This window comes from Leptonotus elevatus, chromosome 12 (assembly GCF_054856555.1).
Source record: "Leptonotus elevatus isolate MCC_2025b chromosome 12, RoL_Lele_1.0, whole genome shotgun sequence".
Taxonomy (NCBI): domain Eukaryota; kingdom Metazoa; phylum Chordata; class Actinopteri; order Syngnathiformes; family Syngnathidae; genus Leptonotus; species Leptonotus elevatus.
The window spans coordinates 5,152,976-5,173,325 of NC_141250.1; the positions used below are offsets into that span (position 1 = coordinate 5,152,976).

Sequence of the window (20,350 nt, forward strand, 5' to 3'; positions counted from 1 at the left end):
TTGTTCCTTTTTTATTTTTAACCTCAGAATGTCCCGGCCAGTGTTGCCCCAGTTACCTTGAAAAAGTAAAAGTACAGTAGTTGCTTTACTCATTACTTGATTTTAAAAGTAACTTTGTTACTTTACTATGTACTACGTGTACAATTAACCTTCATATTTTCATGTTCAACTATCACAAACTCAGCATGGGGACTGTATTTCCATCTTGAAAATGCAAATGTGAAGTTATAGATCATAATGGAATTAAATGACTGTTTTCACAACCTTAATTTACCCGTATATAGAATGTGACAAATTTTATGACATCATTTAAGGTGTACGGACGATGGACTTTATTTATTAATTTATTAATTTATTCATTACATATTTTTAGCCAAAACATGTGTTATTCTGGAGAAATTACAGCTGTTAGCAATTTCCTTTTGTCTGTAGCTAGATTTTTAGCCATCAACTCTTTGTTCCACAAGCCAAGTCATTATGGACCAAGCAGCTACTGCTTCCAGTTCTACTCACGTCAAGCTGACATCATTCCCTTCTGTGAGCACTTAATTTGTCAGCCTTAATAGTTAGCTTGTGTGAAAAATCCCTGGTACCTGGGCTCACAATCACACATACAGCGCCCCATTTTTGAAGACAGGCATTCGTGTGGTCGGCATAAAGACTGGCACATCTTTATTTTCTTGCCGGGACAAGTCCAGTTTATTGTGTTTGGGAATTCACCATGTCTAGGTTTTCCAATGCAGAGAAGCCTCTTTAAGTGGACATGATTGAAGTTGGCTATGTTGATGCCCAGACGGCGCAGACTTGCCTCTATGAAATTGCTATAACTTTGTCTGGCCCCGCCCCTTATACATTTTTGCCGCACCATGCACCAGACTTGCCCACAGAGTCTCTTCTCTAACAGGCCCTGGATGGCAAGGTGATACTGAAGGTTAGGGGTGGTTAGTGTGTGTGTATGTGTGAGACATGCATGAAAAGACACGTGGGAATGTGTGTGAGTGGCAAAGAGGACAAACACAGCAGTGTCGCTAATGTCGCTATGGGACTGACGCTGGGTCAAAGGCGATCGATCATCTTGTCACCCGTAGAGATAAAAAAAACAACATCTTTTCAAGTCAAACGGCTACGAATGGGACGCAAAGTGCCAAGTCATCTCCACAATGGAACAGTTGCCGCTGTCAATCAGCTGTCTGTAGCTCTGCAGAGGATCATTCACAGATGAACAATAGCCTTCAGTGTTGGCTTACTGTAAATAGTGTTGATTAGCGTGTCGCTAAAGTGTCACTTAAGCGCTCTCGCTGGGAGCTCAGTGTGACGGTGGCCATAAGGAGCTCACTTGTCACTCAAATAGTTTATTAGAATTACACTGCAAGATTCCATCCTTCAACATTATTATTCTGGGTTATGGGAACGCTTTTCCTCTGGGATGCTGAAAACTTGCTAATTAAGTTGTTGCAACTGTAATATTCCAGAGTTGTTAATTGCCTATGTCACTGGTAAAAAAAAAAAAAACAACAACGAGCAAGCAGACCAACTGCTTGTCCTTTTGGAAAGCAAATTTTGAAATTTACTTTGTCGGCATATATCATGCTGTCAGGCCCCAAAATGCCGTTTTGCATAACCCAATGGCCAAAACAACATGTTTTTTAAACCCTCTTCAGCAGTTAAACTAGGGGTGTCAAACATACGGCTCGTGGGCCGGATCAGGCCCACAAAGGGGTTTAATCCGGCCCGCAAGATGATTTTGTAAAGTAATAAATAAATAAATAGTAGTCAGACCAATTAATCAGATGGCCACAATCAAAACATATAAATTCATAATTTCACAAGCAATCCTCAGATGAGCAATGCAACTTTCATGGAATTTAGCAATGTGACTGTTTTTAGCAAATTTGTTGAATTTATTGATAGCATGATGAGGATTTTGTGTATACATATATATTATTTGTCTTATTTTTATAAATTTTCCAATTTTTTGTATTTATTTACATACCTTTTTTTTTTAATACAAAACTATGCATGCTTTCAATGTTTAGTCAGGCACCATGAAAACATCTTAAGAAAAGAAAAAAACCTTCCCCATTCCATCTCTTTAATGCGTGTAAACGGCATCTAAAATGACACCTAGTATTTACTCATTTCTATTTTGAAAGGCTGCCCTGTAATAGTTCACGTAAAGCATGAGAGTAATGTTCCATTGGAGAACCGCGGTATCTTTTTGTCGCCCACCTCCGCCAGTCATTGATGTAGCAAATACATACAGGACAGCAGATGGAAGACCTCTGCATCAATTATTTAAATCTAAAAAGTAAACAAGATGTCTCAATAACACTCTCATGCTCGCACTTCCTAGTCAGAGTAGTTGGAGACGGCTGAATTCATGCTATTATGCGAACAGGTCCTGTTCCCACAGGGATGGCGGAACAAGCTTTTATACTTAACTGCCTTGTCAGCAGGGAGGAGCCGACAGGCGAATGTTTGGTGCTCTGGAAAGAATGTGATGAGCCAACACTGGGACTTCAATGCTATGATTGTAATACAGTGGAACCTCGGAGTTTGAACGTCTCGGAACTCGTACAACTCATTTTCGGAGTTTGAACACCCAAGCAAAGCAAGCTAAGACGAACGTATCTTGAAAACGGGTAGCAGAGTGAAGCCGGGCAATGCCGAATGCTCACATTGCGGTAGTTGAGACGATGCACTGCTCATTTCCAGTCAGATCGTGAATACTCCCGGAGGTGCTCCACACTCGTGAGTACATTTTGATTTTTTCACGACAATTTTTTTTGCCATGGGCCCAAAGAAAGACAACAGTGCCAGTAGCAGCAAAGGAAAACATACAGTGCTACAAACCAGAGTGGAATTAGGAAGGAGATTATCGCGCCGTTGTAACTACCATGACTACTTCTGTAAATACTGGCACGAGGACCCCTCTTAGCTGTTCAACAACGTGCCTGACGTTAAACAACGCACACAAGGATCGGTTAGTAGTCTAACAATATGCCCAATGTAAATTACACACACTCAGCACTGAACTAAAGCTAGCATTAACATAGCATTTATCATCCACTGATGCCATCACACCACAACAAAAAAGGTAAGGTATTTTTATTGCTTAAATACTGCACTGTACTGTAAATGTAAAAATCATTAATATAAATTAAAATGGGAAATTTCTGTTTTTGGAGCTTGGGAACGGATTAATTGCATTTACATTATTTCCGATGGGAATTTTTTTTTCGGAGGTTGAACAATTCGGACTTTGAACACTTCGCAGGAACGAATTATGTTCAAACTCCAAGGTACCACTGTATTTCATATCTTGTCTGTTAAAAATTCACTTTGATTTCTTTCTGATAATTAGCAAAATAATTTTAACAAAAAACATACATCAATAAAAATTGTTAAATAAATGTGTTATTATTAAAAGGATGTTTTGTCTTAAATTATTTATTATGAAATAAAAAACAGAATGGACAAATATAAATAACAGAATGATGAAAAATCTATATAATTAGAAATGTTTGTAAAATTATTGTCTGTACTGTGTTTTCATTTTGTTTAATTACTTGATTGATTATTTAATTATTTAAAGTCCCTTTAAAGTGAAAATTAATATGGCGGTGCCTTGAAAACTACTTTAATTCATTCCATTCGAGCCACCCCAATCTGCCAAACCATAAAAAAATAAATAAATTGTTGTTTAAATTATTCATAACAGCTTTTTATTTGACGACAACGATATTTTTAAATCCCTCTGGCTGAACACTCTTTGGAAATATAACATTTTCGACTGGATCTCATTCATGTGTGTGGTGTGTAAAGGATCAATATACAGACCCAGCTGGGCAGGCAGCTATTGATTTATGTTGATTGGCTCACATTTCCAGATTAAAAGTGCAAGGTCATCTGTTGCCTATGCAATGTAATGCAATCCACATGGTAAACAAACTGCTATCTACACAGCAAGCAAGAAAGTGGCCATCCCAGCCAATTATGTAAAAATGTTCATCTCCTAACCTGCTGTTGAACTTCTCTGGGTGCTTCTCCCTCATCAGATGAAAGCGATGGGCAATGGAGGCATCCTGTGAAGAAAAAAATATAAAACGATTCACTATAAATGATGCCACATGTCACTCGTGTTTAGAGATCCTCACTTTTAGAAAAAAATAACTGACATTAAGGAAATTGTTGCAACAAATTCCTCAATGTGCACTTCTGCTTATTTACTTGACGTCAGAGTGTACAGAAATTGATTAGGGGTGAACCTGTTCTGTTTGGCATCTTTTTCATTCGGTATGAGTGGTCTATATGCCTTACTGATACCATTCATTAAAAAAAAAATGCACAGCATACTCATTACACTATAACCATAATTGTTCATATATTATGGCGTCATCATTTGCTATTGTCGTGTATTTATTGCAACAACCTTGTAATGGCGGACACAGGTGCAGCCTGTATCAACGCAAAGTAGGGGAGACCGGGGCTCGTTGTATCATGGGTAAGTTGTCCCATTGCAATTTTCTTTTCCACCATAGGGCGCAACAAAAAAGTGGTATACTAGTTTTCTCCGTATTAATGGTCAGGGGTTGTGTACTGTCTGAGAAGAGAATAGCATATTTTGAGCCGACATGAGTGCCGGTTATCTGTTTTGCACAATCCAAAGTAATTTCTAAGTAGTTTGAAACAGGCGTCTTACATAGACAAATTCTAGCAGCAAATCATGTGGACACGTTAGAGGAGACATTCAGACATCTTGTCATGCCTCAGTCACGGCATTTTAAGCTAACTTTAAACTAGAGCAAGAATAAGCCAACATGGTTGTTTGGTGCAACTTGTCTCAGTTATTTTGGGCTTTGTTGTCACATATGCAAAAGAATGGGCCAATGAAAAATGCACCTCTGGCAACTGTATTTACAAATGCCAGAATTGTTCTTCAGATGATGAGCCTGAAGAGTGAGGAAATTAGTTTGCCAGGTTTTGTTTCATTGATTAAAAATTGATTTCCCAGTTGTTGGAACTACAGTATGTAAACATGTCAGGACTGGTTTAAGTTTCATGATTGAAGCATCCATCCATTAAACAAAATGCTTTATTTAAAAAAATAAAATAATTTTACTCTCAAATTTCCAGTTTAAGGGAAGCAAAACAGCTTTTCTCAAGTACAATGTTAAATTTTCAAGATCAATGATAAACGATTTCTATGGCTGTAAACACAAAAACAGGATAATAAGGATAATTTTGGCCTTGTTTCATTAGTTACAAAATGCAGTGTGACATCTTACCCCATATAGTGTGACAACTTACCCATTGGTGGGGCAACATGTCACATGTTCACTCTATTTGATGGCTTATAAATCTGCACTGACGCAAGGTATGAAAATGACACAAATACAAAAAATATACCTAAGACTTTGGTCTTTCATCTGGTATACATTTTGTTTATATATGATGTATTGATTCCAAGAAATATATAACAGTATAAGAAGTGATACAACTAGCCCCGGTCTCGCCTATAAGTGATTACAATGTGCCAATGTCAAAATATCGGTCTTTGGATTGATTAGCCTTTACCGATTATGCTTTCAAACGTAGGGAAAAAAGCAAGACTATTAAATCAGGTTTATTAGCTCTCAAAAGTCCAAATTAATGAAAATTTTGCAAACAAACAACTTTGCTGATAGATTTAGATTGGATTGTTTTTATGCACGGACAATAGTTGAGATTTTTATGTTGTGCATGCAGTTATTTTTTTTTTTCTGTATCCATTATTACTGCTGAAACGATGCAAATGTCTCTATAGCAGAAGCAAAATAAAAGTTACCATATCTTATATTGTAAATGTTTATTCAATGAATATACAGTATGTTTAACTTTATTGCCCCATCCCCTCGGTTGATGTAATGCGTTGTGTACTAATTCATTTTTGGTTTCTGGTTCGAGTCCTGGCTAATGTATATAGCAGTGTGTATTATTTTTATTGTGTCTTTTTTTTTCTCTCCAGACACATTTTAATTTGCCTGCCATTTTGCTGTTTAAAGTTTATTATCCAATATAACGCGGTTCCAGCCAGACGTACTGTATGAGGCGGGACAAAAAAAAAAAAAAGGTACCGTATCAGCCAATCACTTAATTCAGTGTCTCCCAACTACATGCCACAATATCTTAGCAATTAGCATATCTTCTCAATCTTTCAGCGGTTATTGACTCCCCATCCTCCCGTCTTGATAAAGATACTTGTCAGAAGTGTAGCTTTACTAGCCGCCATGGTGGCGATGTTAAGTGACTTTTGCTGTGTTGAGACCAGACGCGAAGTGAGCTTTCATCTCCGTGGTTCTTTGCGTTTCGCCACATAAGCTAACTAGCCGTAGCTCGTAGGAAGCTACATTAAGGGCCTTATTTTCGTTTCCAGCACAGCGCAGTCTAAATGTTTGTATGGGAGGACTTTTCTTTGTTTTGGCTGTTTGCACCATTGTGAGCCTTTGTGGGACCTCATTCATTTGCAGAGGGAGGAGTACTCAGAGTGCAGCACGCCCGACTGACATTGACATTGTGGAAAACAAAACAGACTGCATGACATCGACAACATCAAGATCTCTCCTTGCGGATGATGTCATGTGGGCAATTTGAAACCACCAGTGCTGTATTAAAAAAAACATTTAGGATAATAATAATCCATTCAATGAATTGATTTATTCAATGATCCAGAGGTATTGTCCCACACTGTTGTCAAATTTATGAATGAATTATGATGACATGCAACATACAGGGCCGCGATGCCCGATCACAAACCATAGCCCTCCAACTCCAACCCAGCCCCAAAAATATATCATATTCATGATCTGTGGACACCCTGCACACGGATTAAGTCCACCAAGACTTTGTTGGCAATTCCTTATTACCATAACTTTTTGCTTTACTCTTGGTCTTTGTTTGTGTTTCTTAGTACCTAAGGTTTATGAGCTTTTGTTTTGGGAAAGTTCTGTCAGCGGTAGAGATAGGAAAACCAGGCCAAGAAAGTAAAAACCCTGCCAGAGTTTGGCTTTAGCCACAGGTGCTTCTTGTAATGATGTTGTTTATCTGCCGGTTGAATACAAGCACCTGTAATTATAGCCAAACTGTGGCAAGGTTTTTACTTTCTGGACCTGGATTTCCCATCCCTGGCTGCCGGTGGATAAATGCAATGTTCTCTCTATGGGCTGGGTGAATATGTATTAGAAAATACATATATTGCAACCATTGCCAGGCCAAGGTAGTTACTATCTACAGTAAATTATAACCACTACAGTACTATTATTGTGAGGAAACGTGGTAACCTGATATAACCTCGATTAATCCGAGGAGCTATGGCTCATGATTGCTTGACAGTGTGTGCTGTGTATCAAACTAAATTGTCTGTTCATGAGTGTGTGCTGTTTATCAATTAAACTGATCTGCTTTAATTGAACGGCGGGTTGATCTTGAGCAGATCCACAGGGGCCCTGAGAAAGAGCCCTGTTTGTGTGTATAAAAAAAATAATTCAACGGCAGCTTCTAAGCAATACATCACATAAAATAAATAATATCAAGTGTATAAAATCGCGGCTGGTCTTAAGTGTCTGACAAGAACATAAATTGATTTACTTCAAGTGCCTCCTCACACACAAGGCCATTGTCAAGATAAATAGGTTAAAAGCTTCTTGTCTGTCTTGTCTTTCTTCCTATTTTGCTGTCACATGGAGGGAAATACAATATAAACACTCTCTGGCCACTTCATTAGGTACACCAATATGATCTAATAAGGAGCTAGTGATGGGATTTTCGGCTCTTTTGGGTGATCCGGTTCATTTGGATCGGCTCAGTGAAAAGAGCCCGGGTCTTTTTGGCTCTCAAACGGCTCTTTTAACTTTAGCTTACATATATATATATATATATATATATATATATAATATTTATGACAAATTTAGCATACATTTTGCTAAATGACTTGGTGAACTAAATATTTCACTCTACTGACTGTAAATAGAAAAAAGTAAAGAAAAGTTTTTTTGTTTATTTTATTGAACGTTAAAAAGGCTACAAACAATAAATAAGCAACAAAATTTAAACTTCAATCAAAATAAAAAAAATAGTGAGTAGTAATTCAAGTGCAACAGATCAAAACAAACATAAGCTACTCACCAGGTCCAGGATAAAATACCTTATTTTATTTCAAATTGGCATTCAGAAAAACTAAATACTTCAACTCTCTTCTTCTCTGTTTGTTTTCTCCTCCTCCTCTCTCTCTCTCTCTCTGACTGGTGGAGATACGGAGCACGTGCTCCTCGTGCAGTACCCTCACTGTATGCCCTCGCCCCTCCCCTTTCTCTTGCCGTCTCTCCCTCTTTGAGCAGCGCAGCCAAACCTCGCTTCAGACATGTGAAAAAGAGAGCGCAACATAATAAGAAAGAGAGAGCGAGAGGTAAAATGACGAAGCCGGCTCTTGAGGGAGGGAGCCGGCTCTCATCGTTCACTTCAAATAGTACTCTTTGTACCAGCTCGTTCACGAATGACCCATCATTATCAGTAACCTCAACCTGGAACTGAACCTGAAAGTTGGATCAGAAACATTTATTTGAACAATATGTCCATTACAGTGTGGTAGTTGTAGTTTCTAGTTGTGTAAAACTGCACTGCAATATACAAAGACACACAAATAGGCTACAAACAAAACAGGACTTCCGGTTTGGTGGATGAGTGATGCACACTAAGATGAGACCTCCGCTCAGGCTAACTTAATTAATCAGTAAACATAAACATGGGACTACCAGAGCAAACAATAGAACGCAACTGAATAATTCAGATAAAGTCTCTAAGAAGACAAAATAATTACGCTACCGCCCAAGGCTAACAAAATGATGCAGTCGCAAGCTAGCCTGGTCGTCATTAGCACACAGATTCAAGCCATGCAGGCCAAATTAAAAAAGTGACCTGAATAAAAAATAAAGGCGAAATTACATTCAGGGTGAGAAATCAAATGACTGAGACAAGATAGTGACCAGAAATAAATTATGTTAACAATGGAAATGGAGGAACTAAAAGATAAGATGGTTGTCATACTAATGCGGGTTGAGGAAATGGAGCAGTGAAACATGGTGGCGGGCAAATTCTTGAAAAACTGGATGATACTGAAGCTGGGTACACCAGAAACAACATGAAGATTTTCAGAGTTAAGGAAGGTGATGGAATATATTGGCAAATGGTTCCAAAAATAACTTGACACAGACCCCAACCTACAGATTCAATGCACACATATAGCCCTGACATAAATACAAGCGGTTAAGAAAATGGATGGATGGATGACACATGGAAAGCACAAATGACGTGTAAGTATCAAGGATGTTGGGACTCAATATATGTCGCTTGTGTGAGTAAGGACAGCAAAAGGTGTATACTCATAACTGCTTGCATAGCATGCTGCATAACTCGGGGCCCAACTTTTTTTTGGAAGGATTTTCCCCCAAAGAGATGAGAGAGTTAAAAGTGTGTGGGACGCTCTTGGACACATTTTAATGTTGTTAGTAGACCATGTTACTATATAGACCAAAATGAACGGTTCAATCAATGCATACAGTATTGATAGAGTATTTCATGGTTTATGGATTACACGCCGAAATTCTTCGCAGCGAGGCACCACAGCGGCCAAAGCAGATATGAAGTAATAAAGCCATGTTGTTACCTGCTGGCTGCGTGTGCATGTGTTCTTTCTCCGCCTGATAATAGGTGACCCAAAAATTATGAAAAAGCTGTGCATTGATGCGTTAAGTACCATGTCTCTCTCGTTGGGTTCAGAATCATATATGGATTTTATCGGCTGACTGGCCTGGCAAAATGCCACCTCGAGCGTGGCGTGACGGACACCGATGCGCAGAATTGACGGCATCAGCAAATTTCATATCTCAAAATAGAAGCGCCAGTGCCGCTTTAATTGGCAGAGAACTTGAAACCCGCCGAGCGACGGGACATCACAAGCAATTTGATGGACTGAGAGGAACCATGAGGAATGTGGGGCTTTTTTGGAGTGTCTCACATGTCGTGAAACATGGCAAGGTGACTGCAATGACAACTACGAGGCACAAACGTGGAAAACATGGCAGAATTGAGGGGTTGAGGGCATCAAAAGGCCTCGAGTGTGCATGCGAACATGTTTTTTTTGTAACTCATTAGGGTTTAGGACTACACGAAGCTTTCCAAAACAAGACAAACTGTCACATCAGAAAATCTGAAAATATTTGCAACTGCCTCCAGTCGCCACAAGCATCAAAGTTGTTTTGATCCTAAAGTTGTCGCAACAGGAAGTAAAACTGTAAAGGACAAACCGACATGACCCCATTGACAGAAACATCAGAAACAGTTAGCATGCATGAAGTTTCACACTAGGCAATGACACATATCCTCCAAAGATTTTGTATAGTATTGAGGGTTTCTGTAATTGTTACATGATAGTAGTGGTCAGAAGTTTTTTTTTTACCTTTATCTATGTAATCGAAATATGTGCCTGGTGAGTCTATTGTGCTGTTTTATGAGAGTAAACAAAGTTAATTTAAGACCATTTTTGGTGGCTGAATTTTCCTTAATTAATGCTACTTCATGAAGATGAACAGTATTGTTTTAGTTAAAGTGATTTTAATGGGCAATGTAGAAAATCACACATTCAATTTAAAATTTTGTCTATTTGAATTAAAATAATAATCATCATAAGTTACTCACCAGTCACTCTGTAGTACTTACTCCTTCTCAAGGAATTATTTATACTTTTATTTAAATCATATTATTCTCAAGTAGGGACCACCAACATGGTGCCCAAGGGCACTAGGTAGCACCCAAGGACAACATGAGTAGCAATCTCAGAGGCCTATTGAAAAAATAGCTCACTAGTAAAATATTTCAATTTTTTGTCTCGTTACTGGAAAAAGTGCACTACATCAAAAATTTTTTTTGAAATGCCAGATTAAAAAAAAAAAGTATAGTTCAAAGGTCAGAACATAACATTCACAGAGACAAGATTGTGGGCTTGCGATTGCGATGTTATTTTATAAATGTCTATATCAAGCCGGTAGCCCTTTGAATTAATCCATACCTCTCAGTAGAATTTTTTTTGATGAAATACTGAAACCTGTTCTAAAGTAACAGCAGCCTACTCTTGTGTACAATTTTTGGGTACGTTACCATGAAATAAAGAGGTGGATTAAGTCAAGTTTGTCCCCAAGGACAGTATTTGGTATAAAATGCACGGCCCCCTGCAGCCCAAAATTGTGAAAAAAGTGTAAAGTGTGAAGAAATAAGGATGCATGTCATGAGCACAGACTGTCAACATTGCCCTCAGCCACTGTTAGCGTGAACCTTTTTTTTTCTTAAAGTAATTTATTATCATTCATTATAATTATTGCAATCATTTTTAATGTTGACCAAACAGGATGTGTTACCAGGACTAACCAACAGAAACTGATGGATCATCTTCAAGTGAGTTAGCATGCATGAGATTAGCAACGCTAGTGTTACAAAAAGGGCGCGAGCTGGCAATGACACATCCAAAAAACCCTTAAATAGAACGAATGTTCGCGAATGCGTTGACGGAATTGCGTTTTCTGGACACGCTGGACTCAACAACATTAGACACATAGCGTTGCAAGACATGACCCCAAACGTCTGACCCTAAGTTATTTCGATCTGGCGTGAAAATTTATTAGCCCTGGCTCGCTATAACTAATGTAGTTAAACAGCAAAACAACAAATCTTGTATATTTCATACACTAAGTAGCATGTGGGGGGTGGAGTCAAAGCAGCATGAATTCACAGCTGGAGACGATTATATCCGACGACGTTTGTTTCCTCATTCTTGTAAAACTCGTGACTTGCATGATCTTGACAAACAAGTTTGTGGTACTGTCTGTAACCATGACGACCATCCATTCCAGACTACATTCAAAAGTTCATTCATTTATTTAGCATACTGTATTTTGTTCATCGTACAGATGCTACTTACATTCAGTTTCCGGGTGAAATTTCAGGATGACTCTAAAACTCACTATGACCTTTGTAGGTAAACTTAATTTGATCTTCTCAAAACTTTTGAATGCCCGAATTCAGTGTTTCGGTACTTTTGTAAAACTTGCTGTCTTCCAATAAGAAGCTGTGGCGGTGTAGAGACGGTCGTTCAGTAACCAGAAGGTCGGCTGTTCGATCCCCGTTCTCCCCAAGTCATGTGTCGTTGTGTCCATGGGCAAGGCACTTCATTGCCTCCAGTGCTACTCACACTGGTGTATGGAAAGCGCAAATGTTTGGTGGTGGTCGGAGGGGCCGTAGGCGCATACTGGCAGCCACGCTTCCATCAGCCTGCCTCAGCGCAGCTGTGGCTACTTAAGTAACTTACCGCCACCAAAGTGTGAATGTGTGAGGACATGAATAATGCAACCACTGTGAAGCATCTTTGAGTGTCCAAAAAAACACTATATAAATCGAATGCATTATTATTATTATAAGCTTAACAGCAAAATGCACAACAGTTGTTTGCTCTCTTGAGACATTGCTGTTGTTTTACATGACCAACCACTACTAACTAATGAGTTCCTGTACTTGTTAACCCATTACGTGTAAAACTTTCCATGTGCATCTTTGCTGAGAGAGCATACAGGCATATCCGCAAAAACAAATTGTGTGCAAGAGGATACGTGTGTCTGCATGTGTGTGTAAGTGTGTCCATGCATTGGAGTATTGCTGGCATTCGGTGAAGGTCAGGGGAAGTATCAGTGACAGGAAGTCAGCAGCTGCCAGGTCCACGCCAGGTTATGAATAATGGACGGTAATGAATAACCATGCTGAGAGACACCTGCCGACTCTTCAAGACCAGAGGAACTCTGCTCAAGAGCACTAAGGTCACATACGTGCAGGCCCAACGACAAGTTGACACACTTTTGTTCATTTGTACAGCTCACTGTTATTTTGTTGTTGTTGAGATTAGCAAACTGTCTAGGGAATATCAAAGCAAGCAGAAGGCAATGGCTGTATTGTACTTTCGCCAATCAGAATAGAGAAGAAAGTAATTTCTAGAAAGCGCGAAACAACAACAAGGGTGAGCCGAGGACTTGTGGTGTACCACTGGCATTTACGTTGGCATTTACACTTAACACAGAGGATCTTTTTCCTTTTTTTTTCTTTGAGATTGTTTTACATTGTTAGGCTCTAAAATGACACAGTTGCAAAAAAATGTACATAGAAAACAACACTCTTTTTGTATTTACCGGTACTTTAGCTACTTAATATTCTTAGTATTTAGTTTAGCTAGTAAATTAGTAATTGTCTGGTTACTAGACAAATACTTGGATTGATTTCTAGTTATTTAGACAAAAATGTGTTAGTTAATTTGTTGGGTGGCTGCTATCTAAGCTATCCACTAAGCCAGTTCATTAGTTAGGTAACTAGTTCGCCAGTCAGAATTTTAGCCCACTTTTGCCAACTGCGCTAGATCTCTCAGATTTGACGGGTGCCTCCTCCCAGCTGCCGTTTTGAGAAATTTCCACAGGTGTTCTCTGGGATTTAAATCAGGACTCATTGCTGGCCAATTCAAAACTCTCCAGCGCTTTGTCGTAATTCATTTTGGGTGTTTTTGAAAGTGTGATTTGGGTCAATGTCCTGCTGGAAGACCAACCCCACTCTGACAGAGACCCAGCTTCCTGAGACCGGGCCCTACATTACAGTCCAAAATTCTTTGGTCGTCTTCAGATTTCATGATGCTGTCTGTATGATTACACTCCAGGCATTCGGTACCAGAAACAGCAAAGCAACCTCAAAACATTAGTGAACCTCCAGCATGTTTGACCATAGGGACCGTGTTCTTGTCTTTGGAGACTACACATCAGTAAGTACTCTGAACTCATCTGTGTGGCTAGTGCGACCCTGGACATCGGTTTTTATTTTTTATTTTTTTTAAACCAGCAACCGTGGCTAGCTAGCTAGCGGTGCATAGTTACTAGCCTGCATTCTGCATTGTCACTAGCCACCGTTTTGTTGTTGGATAGGAGTTATGCACAACCAAGATCTGCATTCTGTCCAACTGGTAAGAGATAACAAAACAAAAAGCTTTTCTGACCAAAGGCGCACAATAAAATAAAAGGTTCAGTTGGTTCAGCTGACATTGGAGGGAAGTGATGAGCCCATAGTCACCGTCGCCAACCCATACACATCGAAATATGGCCAGTACACTGCCTCAACTCTTCCAAAAGCTAAGCCAGGTGTTTAATATACCCAATGCCATGAGAAACTCATTTTATAATGTTTAATGTTGAATGTGTGTGTGGTGTACACACGTGTGGCTACCCTGGCCTTAGGGCCTAATCCAGCCAGCCATCCATCCATCCATCCATCCATCCATCCATCCATCCATCCATCGTCTACCACTTATCTGGAGTCGGGTCGCAGGGGCAACAGCTTTAGCAGGGAAGCCCAGACTTCCCTCTCCCCAGCCACACCATCTAACTCCTCTGGCGGGATCCCAAGGTGTTCCCAGGCCAGCCGAAAGACATATACCCCTTTTCCACGAGACCCGAACGGCACATTACCACACGGCCTGGCACGACACCAGAAGGCCTCCATTACATTTCCATTTCAACAGACGGCGGGATCAATTGAACTGTCCAAGCATGCACACTCGCAGCGTGTACGTATCTGCCATAACATTTAACGAGTGGAAAGTCTCAGCCACTGTTTTTGCATGTTGCATGATGTGACGACGTCGCAAAGTACAGCCCATCATATGCACAGAAGCTTTCACATATGGACAAAAAATCTATTTCCAGTGTGGAACCGGTCTATTGGAAAAGCGGCAATAGTCTCTCCAGCTTGTCCTGACTCCGGAACACCTCCCTATGGCCACCTTAGCTGGCTCCTCTCGACGTGGAGGAGTAGTGGCTCGACTCAAGAGTTCCTCCCGGATGACCGAGTTTCTCATCTCTAAGGGAGAGCCCGGACACCCTGCAGAGGAAACTCATTTTGTCCGCTTGTTTCTGAGATCTTGTTTTTTTGGTCAAGACCGGCAGCTATTTAAAAAAAAGAAGAAGAAGAAAAACACAAGGCCATGTCGGCCTGGAATGGACAATACCCAAGCCTATTCTCCAGACCTGTTCAATCAAGAAAACACTTGAAAATAAATTTGACAAAATGGTGTCTGCCAAAAGATCTTAAAAAGCTGAAACAAAATGCCACGGTCCAAAGAAATTCAAGAATAGATAAACAATCAAGTAATTGACACCTATCAGTGTGGAGTTACAAAGCTACTGCTAAAGCTTGAGGATTCTAACGAACCACGCTGACAGCCATTATCCACAAATGGAGAAAACATGGAACAGTGCAAAACCTTCCTAGGAGTGGCCGGTGAGTTTCACGGTGAAAATCACATGAATACTTTTGTGCTTCTGAGCTGTTTGGGCCTTGACTGCACGCCAGCATTAGACTATATAGTGGATTGCGAATGATTCCTAACACAGTACAAATATTTCTGATATCTAGCTCGCTAGCTCGTTATCAAGCAAATTAGGTGAATGTGCTACTATGAAACTATACCTTAGTGATTGTAATGTATCATATCATCTTTAAAATAAATCTTAGGATTCTCAGAGGAAAAAAAGTTTTCACAGCATGACAACCAAAATAAAAAACAGACGCTAACATTATTTGTCATCGCCTTGGACAAGCCCACCACATGCTCCACACCATGTAGCAAAGTCAACGTCATGTACTGTAACTGGGGAAGCGCTCACATTGAGCCGGATGTCACCATGGCTCCCAAACCTTGAAGCACAAGATTAGCCAAGCAGATTGGAGGGCCTCTTACGGTGACGTGGTGGACTGAGTCACAGCGGCTGGTTCACTCAGGTGTCCAGATAGGCAGCCATCTGTCGCCATTGCACCCGCTAGGCTCCGCGATCTGTCACCCTGGGTTTTACATAGCTACTGTATAGTACATTTATTATAAGTGTTTCTTAACCTATGCCCATTTATCTATATTTTTCCATGGTATATTGTCCATCAATAAATGAATATGGATATACATATACATATAATTTTGGAATTCCTCTATTTATTTATCTTTCAAAGCAAGTAGCTGCAAATTAAGAAATCATTCCAGTCAACTAGCCAGTAGCTAGTTAGAGCTAGAATAGTTAGTTGATCGCAAGGTATTTAGCTAGCAAGTTAGTTATCTATATCACATTACGCAGTTTAATAATTAGAGAGCTAGCTGCTATCAAAATGGCTAATTGATAGAGAGTTAATAAGCTAGTCAGTGAGTTAGTTATTTAGTGCACATTCGGAAATACAGTGGTACCTCGGAGTTTGAACAAAATTCGTTCCTGCGAAGTGTTCAAAGTCCGAATTGTTCAATCTCCGAAACATTTTTTCCCATAGTAAATAATGTAAATGCAATTAATTCGCTCCCAAGCTCCAAAAACAGAAAAATCCTATTTTAATTTATGTTAATGTTTTTTACATTTACAGTACAGTGCAGTATTTAAACAATAAAAATACCTTACCTTACCTGTTGTGGTGTGATGACATCAGTGGATGATAAATGCTATGTTAATGCTAGCTTTAGTTCAGTGCTGAGTGTGTGTATTTTACATTGGGCATATTGTTAGACTACTAAGCGGTCCTTGCGTACGTTGTTCAATGTCAGGCACGTTGTTGAACAGCTAAGGGGCGGGGGTCCTCGTGCCAGTATTTACAGAAGTAGTCACGGTAGTTACAACTGCGCAATAATCTCCTTCCTAATTCCACTGTGGTTTGTAGCATTGTATGTTTTTATTTGCTGTCTTTCTTTGGGCCCATGGCGAAGAAAATTGTCGTGGAAAAATCCAAATGCACTCGCGAGAATTGAGCACCTCTGGGAGTATTCATGATCTGACTGGAAATGAACAATACATTGTCTCAACTACCGCAACGTGAGTATTCGGCATTGCTCGGCTTCACTCTGCTACCCGTTTTCAAGGTTAGTTCGGTTTAGCTTACTTTGCTGCTTGGGTGTTCGAACTCCGAAAATGAGTTCAAACTCTGAGGCATTTTTTACCGAGATTTTTTGGTTGAAGTCCGAATTGTTCGAGTTCCGAGACGTTCAAACTCCACTGTATACTCAGAGTGCGCACTGGTTCACTCCGACCGTTTGGAAACTCAATGCGTTGCTCCAATTTGCTGTTCGGAAATTCAGAGTGCACCAAAAAAATTAAAATAAAAAATGCCGGTGCAAATTGCTAAGTTTAGGGTGACCAAATGTCCTCATTTGGGAGGAAAGACCATTTTCTTACGTCCTGTTCGGGCGTCCGGAGGTTTTATAAATTCATGAAAATATCCGGTTAGCATTGTGTGACTAATAGGAGGTGAAGTACACTGTGTAACTGCGACTGGTACCACAATTTCAAGGCCGGGGCAAGTGTCTTCTTTTTTGGGGGGCAAAGGGAATATGGTCACCCTCGGTAAGTTATAAACTTTTTTCCCGGAAGTTTGTGGTTTAGAGGCGCTAGGTCTGGGGCTTTTCTTCAGATGGTGGTTGTTAGGCTGGCTAACGTTGACGTTGAGCTGGTTACTAGTTGCTGCAGGTTAACTTAACAAACTGGTGCATTCGGAAATTAATGGATGTGGAGAGAACTATGCCTCTCTAAACAACGAGCACTCTCAGTGTAGTTCATGGACTTCCGAGAGTATTTCTGAATGTGCCCCCATAGCTAGCAGCTATGAAATAAAATAGGTATAGCAAGTTAAATATCTAGACAAAAGACAAATAAAAGGTATGACATTAAAAACATTTGACTACAGAAGTTCCACTGTAGTTGGTTAGAGTTTGTATAAACAGTAAACCCCTACTATTTGCAGGGATAGTGGCTCAGCACTGTAGCAAATAACGAAAATCTGTGAGTACTTAACACCCCTAAATGGGTTTGTATTTGCCAGAGATGTTACAAGATGGTGGCAAAGGAATCCTTTTGTGTAAATGAAGCTCCTCAATTGATTTTGTTAGCACCAAGATTTCTCCAGATGACACAAAAGGGTTACAGAATTTAAAAAAAAGGCCAATTCCAAACTGCAAATATTCACTATATACATGCTATCATAATAAGGTAATAATGACATATTATGCTGTCAAGCGATTACAATTGTTTAACTAATAATCACACATTTTTCCGTAGTTAATCGTGATTAATCACGATTAATCACATTTTCTAATTTTGTTTCTACCTTGTTTATCAAAGCTGGTAACAGATAAATATATATATATATATTTATTTATTTTACTTAAGTCAAATATTGGAATTAATGTAAAATCATCAAATAGAATAGAATCAAAGACTGTTCTAATAGCTTTCTTTGATTCTTGAATAGAATGCTTCTCCTGTAAAATACAACTGCCAAACAAAATGGCCCAAATTGATTCATCTTTTTTCTCATGCAAACAATTTTCAGAAATTCTCGCTTCCAGATTTACTTGTGCTCACAAGCAGCGTACTTCAGAAGGGTTGATTTGCGAGGCCCCATGGAGGAGCAAGGTATTTTGTTCTAAGATGATACGCCAAATAAGTACAACTAATATGCTATTTGAATTTGGCTTTGTAAAGAGCACAAATTATTTGAGATTTCTCCAACAAGTGTCAATATAATCCATGTTTGCCCATCTTCTCGCCAGTAACTAAGTTTGGCTGCAGGTTATAGGCCATAGCAGGAAGTAAATAAAACTGAGTAAATCGAGTAAAAAAATATATATATTAAAGTGAATTACTTGTTTTTAATAAACAAATTATTTACTAATCTATTATGAAATTCTATATAGTAAATAAACTACCGGTAACAAAAATGTCCAATGTGATTGTAAATAGATTTGAGCGGGAAAATGAAAATTGACACAACATATAAAGCTGCAACCAGAAGACACAGTTCACACATAGACAAGACATAATGTGTTGTGTGTTCAGTCTGGCAAGCATGCAGACATCAGTGGGAGTGCAGTTGTGTAACATCACCACGGTGCATCCTCTTCTACCTGTGAACATAATGTTCTCTTTTGGCATTTGCATCTTTTTTTTCTATGATGAACTCTCTACATGCGATGACTAAGACTTATTTCATTTGTCCTGTCAAGTTATCACACTGGAGACGCACAGAAAAAAATCAACAACAGCAAATAAGAAAGAAATAACAGATGGCTGGCTCTTAATATTCTGCATTGATGACTCAGCTTAAAATTCGGCTACACACGACACGTATTGTTTGGCGAAAATACACATACAACTTTGGAAGGTAGTTATAGCTACCTAGCTAGCCAATTACCTATTTTGAGAGTTACTAGTTAATTTAGCCACTTAGTTATGTAGCCTTCCCAAAAACCTTACAGCACAAAAAGTATGAATAGTAAAATAATGAAGATGGTCTGAAATTATTAACATATGTACAGGTGAAATCTAGGCCTGTTTAATTGAACTTAATGCTCATATCTTTGAAAGAAGCCACACTTTTCTCTGTTGTAGGAATGGCAACGAGTGGATACACAGGTTTATTCTGTCATCGATTGGAAGAGCCACTCATTGTTGCGCCTGGCACTATAAATTACTGGCATTGATTGTTACCCAGCTTGTTAAATAGTCAGATGGTTAGTTAACTGATATGTAATTATTTATATAACCAATTAGTGCCTAGTAGTAGATAGCATTTTAAATAATAATCTATATTGTGTAATTTTCAGCTAGTTATACAAGTATGATCCAGTTAGCTAGCCAGTTAAAAGGCGTGATCAGTCAGTTAACTAGCTGCTAAAAAATGTCGTTATTTAGTTAGTGAGTGCAATGGCTGTTTACAACCCCACAGCTGAGGCTTCATTCGAGTGTCGACTGCACAGCTGCTGCGTTGCCATGGTGATGCTTCACTACCTACGTGTGGCAACACATAAGCGTTTGACTATCCTGAAGATGTGTGTGTCCGTGTGTGCGTGTGCGTGCGTGCGTGCGTGTGCGTGTGCGAACTCTATAAAAAATGTGAATCAGTCCTTTGGCCAGTAACTCCAATGGAACATGAGCCGATAAGAAGATGGGTTGCTCGGTAACAGTAACCTGGTAACCAACCAAATTCGCAAATAAAGAAAGTTGTCCAAGAGGGAGCAACTCATTGATTCATCTTCTCTTCTTTTGTGGCAAAAGAGACTTGATCATTTTACTGCAAATGAATCGACCATAACATGTTGATGTGATCTTATCAGGGGTAGGCCATTATTACCCATTTTGTGCATATTCTAATATGACACAATGTTATTTGTATGTTAGTGTATTGAAAGTTGACAAAATAAAAAGATAGTTGT

At 39.3% G+C, this 20,350-nt stretch overlaps 1 protein-coding gene across 4 annotated transcripts in view; it reads right to left on the reverse strand.

Annotated features, from left to right (window-relative positions):
- The window catches only part of dgkg (diacylglycerol kinase, gamma), a 100,312-nt gene that overhangs the window by 30,110 nt on the left and 49,852 nt on the right, over positions 1–20,350 (reverse strand). For all 4 annotated transcript variants that reach the window (XM_086091391.1, XM_086091389.1, XM_086091390.1 and 1 more), the window contains one exon: positions 4,021–4,085. In XM_086091391.1, coding sequence (XP_085947517.1) covers positions 4,021–4,085 — 65 coding nt within the window. The remainder of the gene's footprint in view (positions 1–4,020; positions 4,086–20,350) is intronic.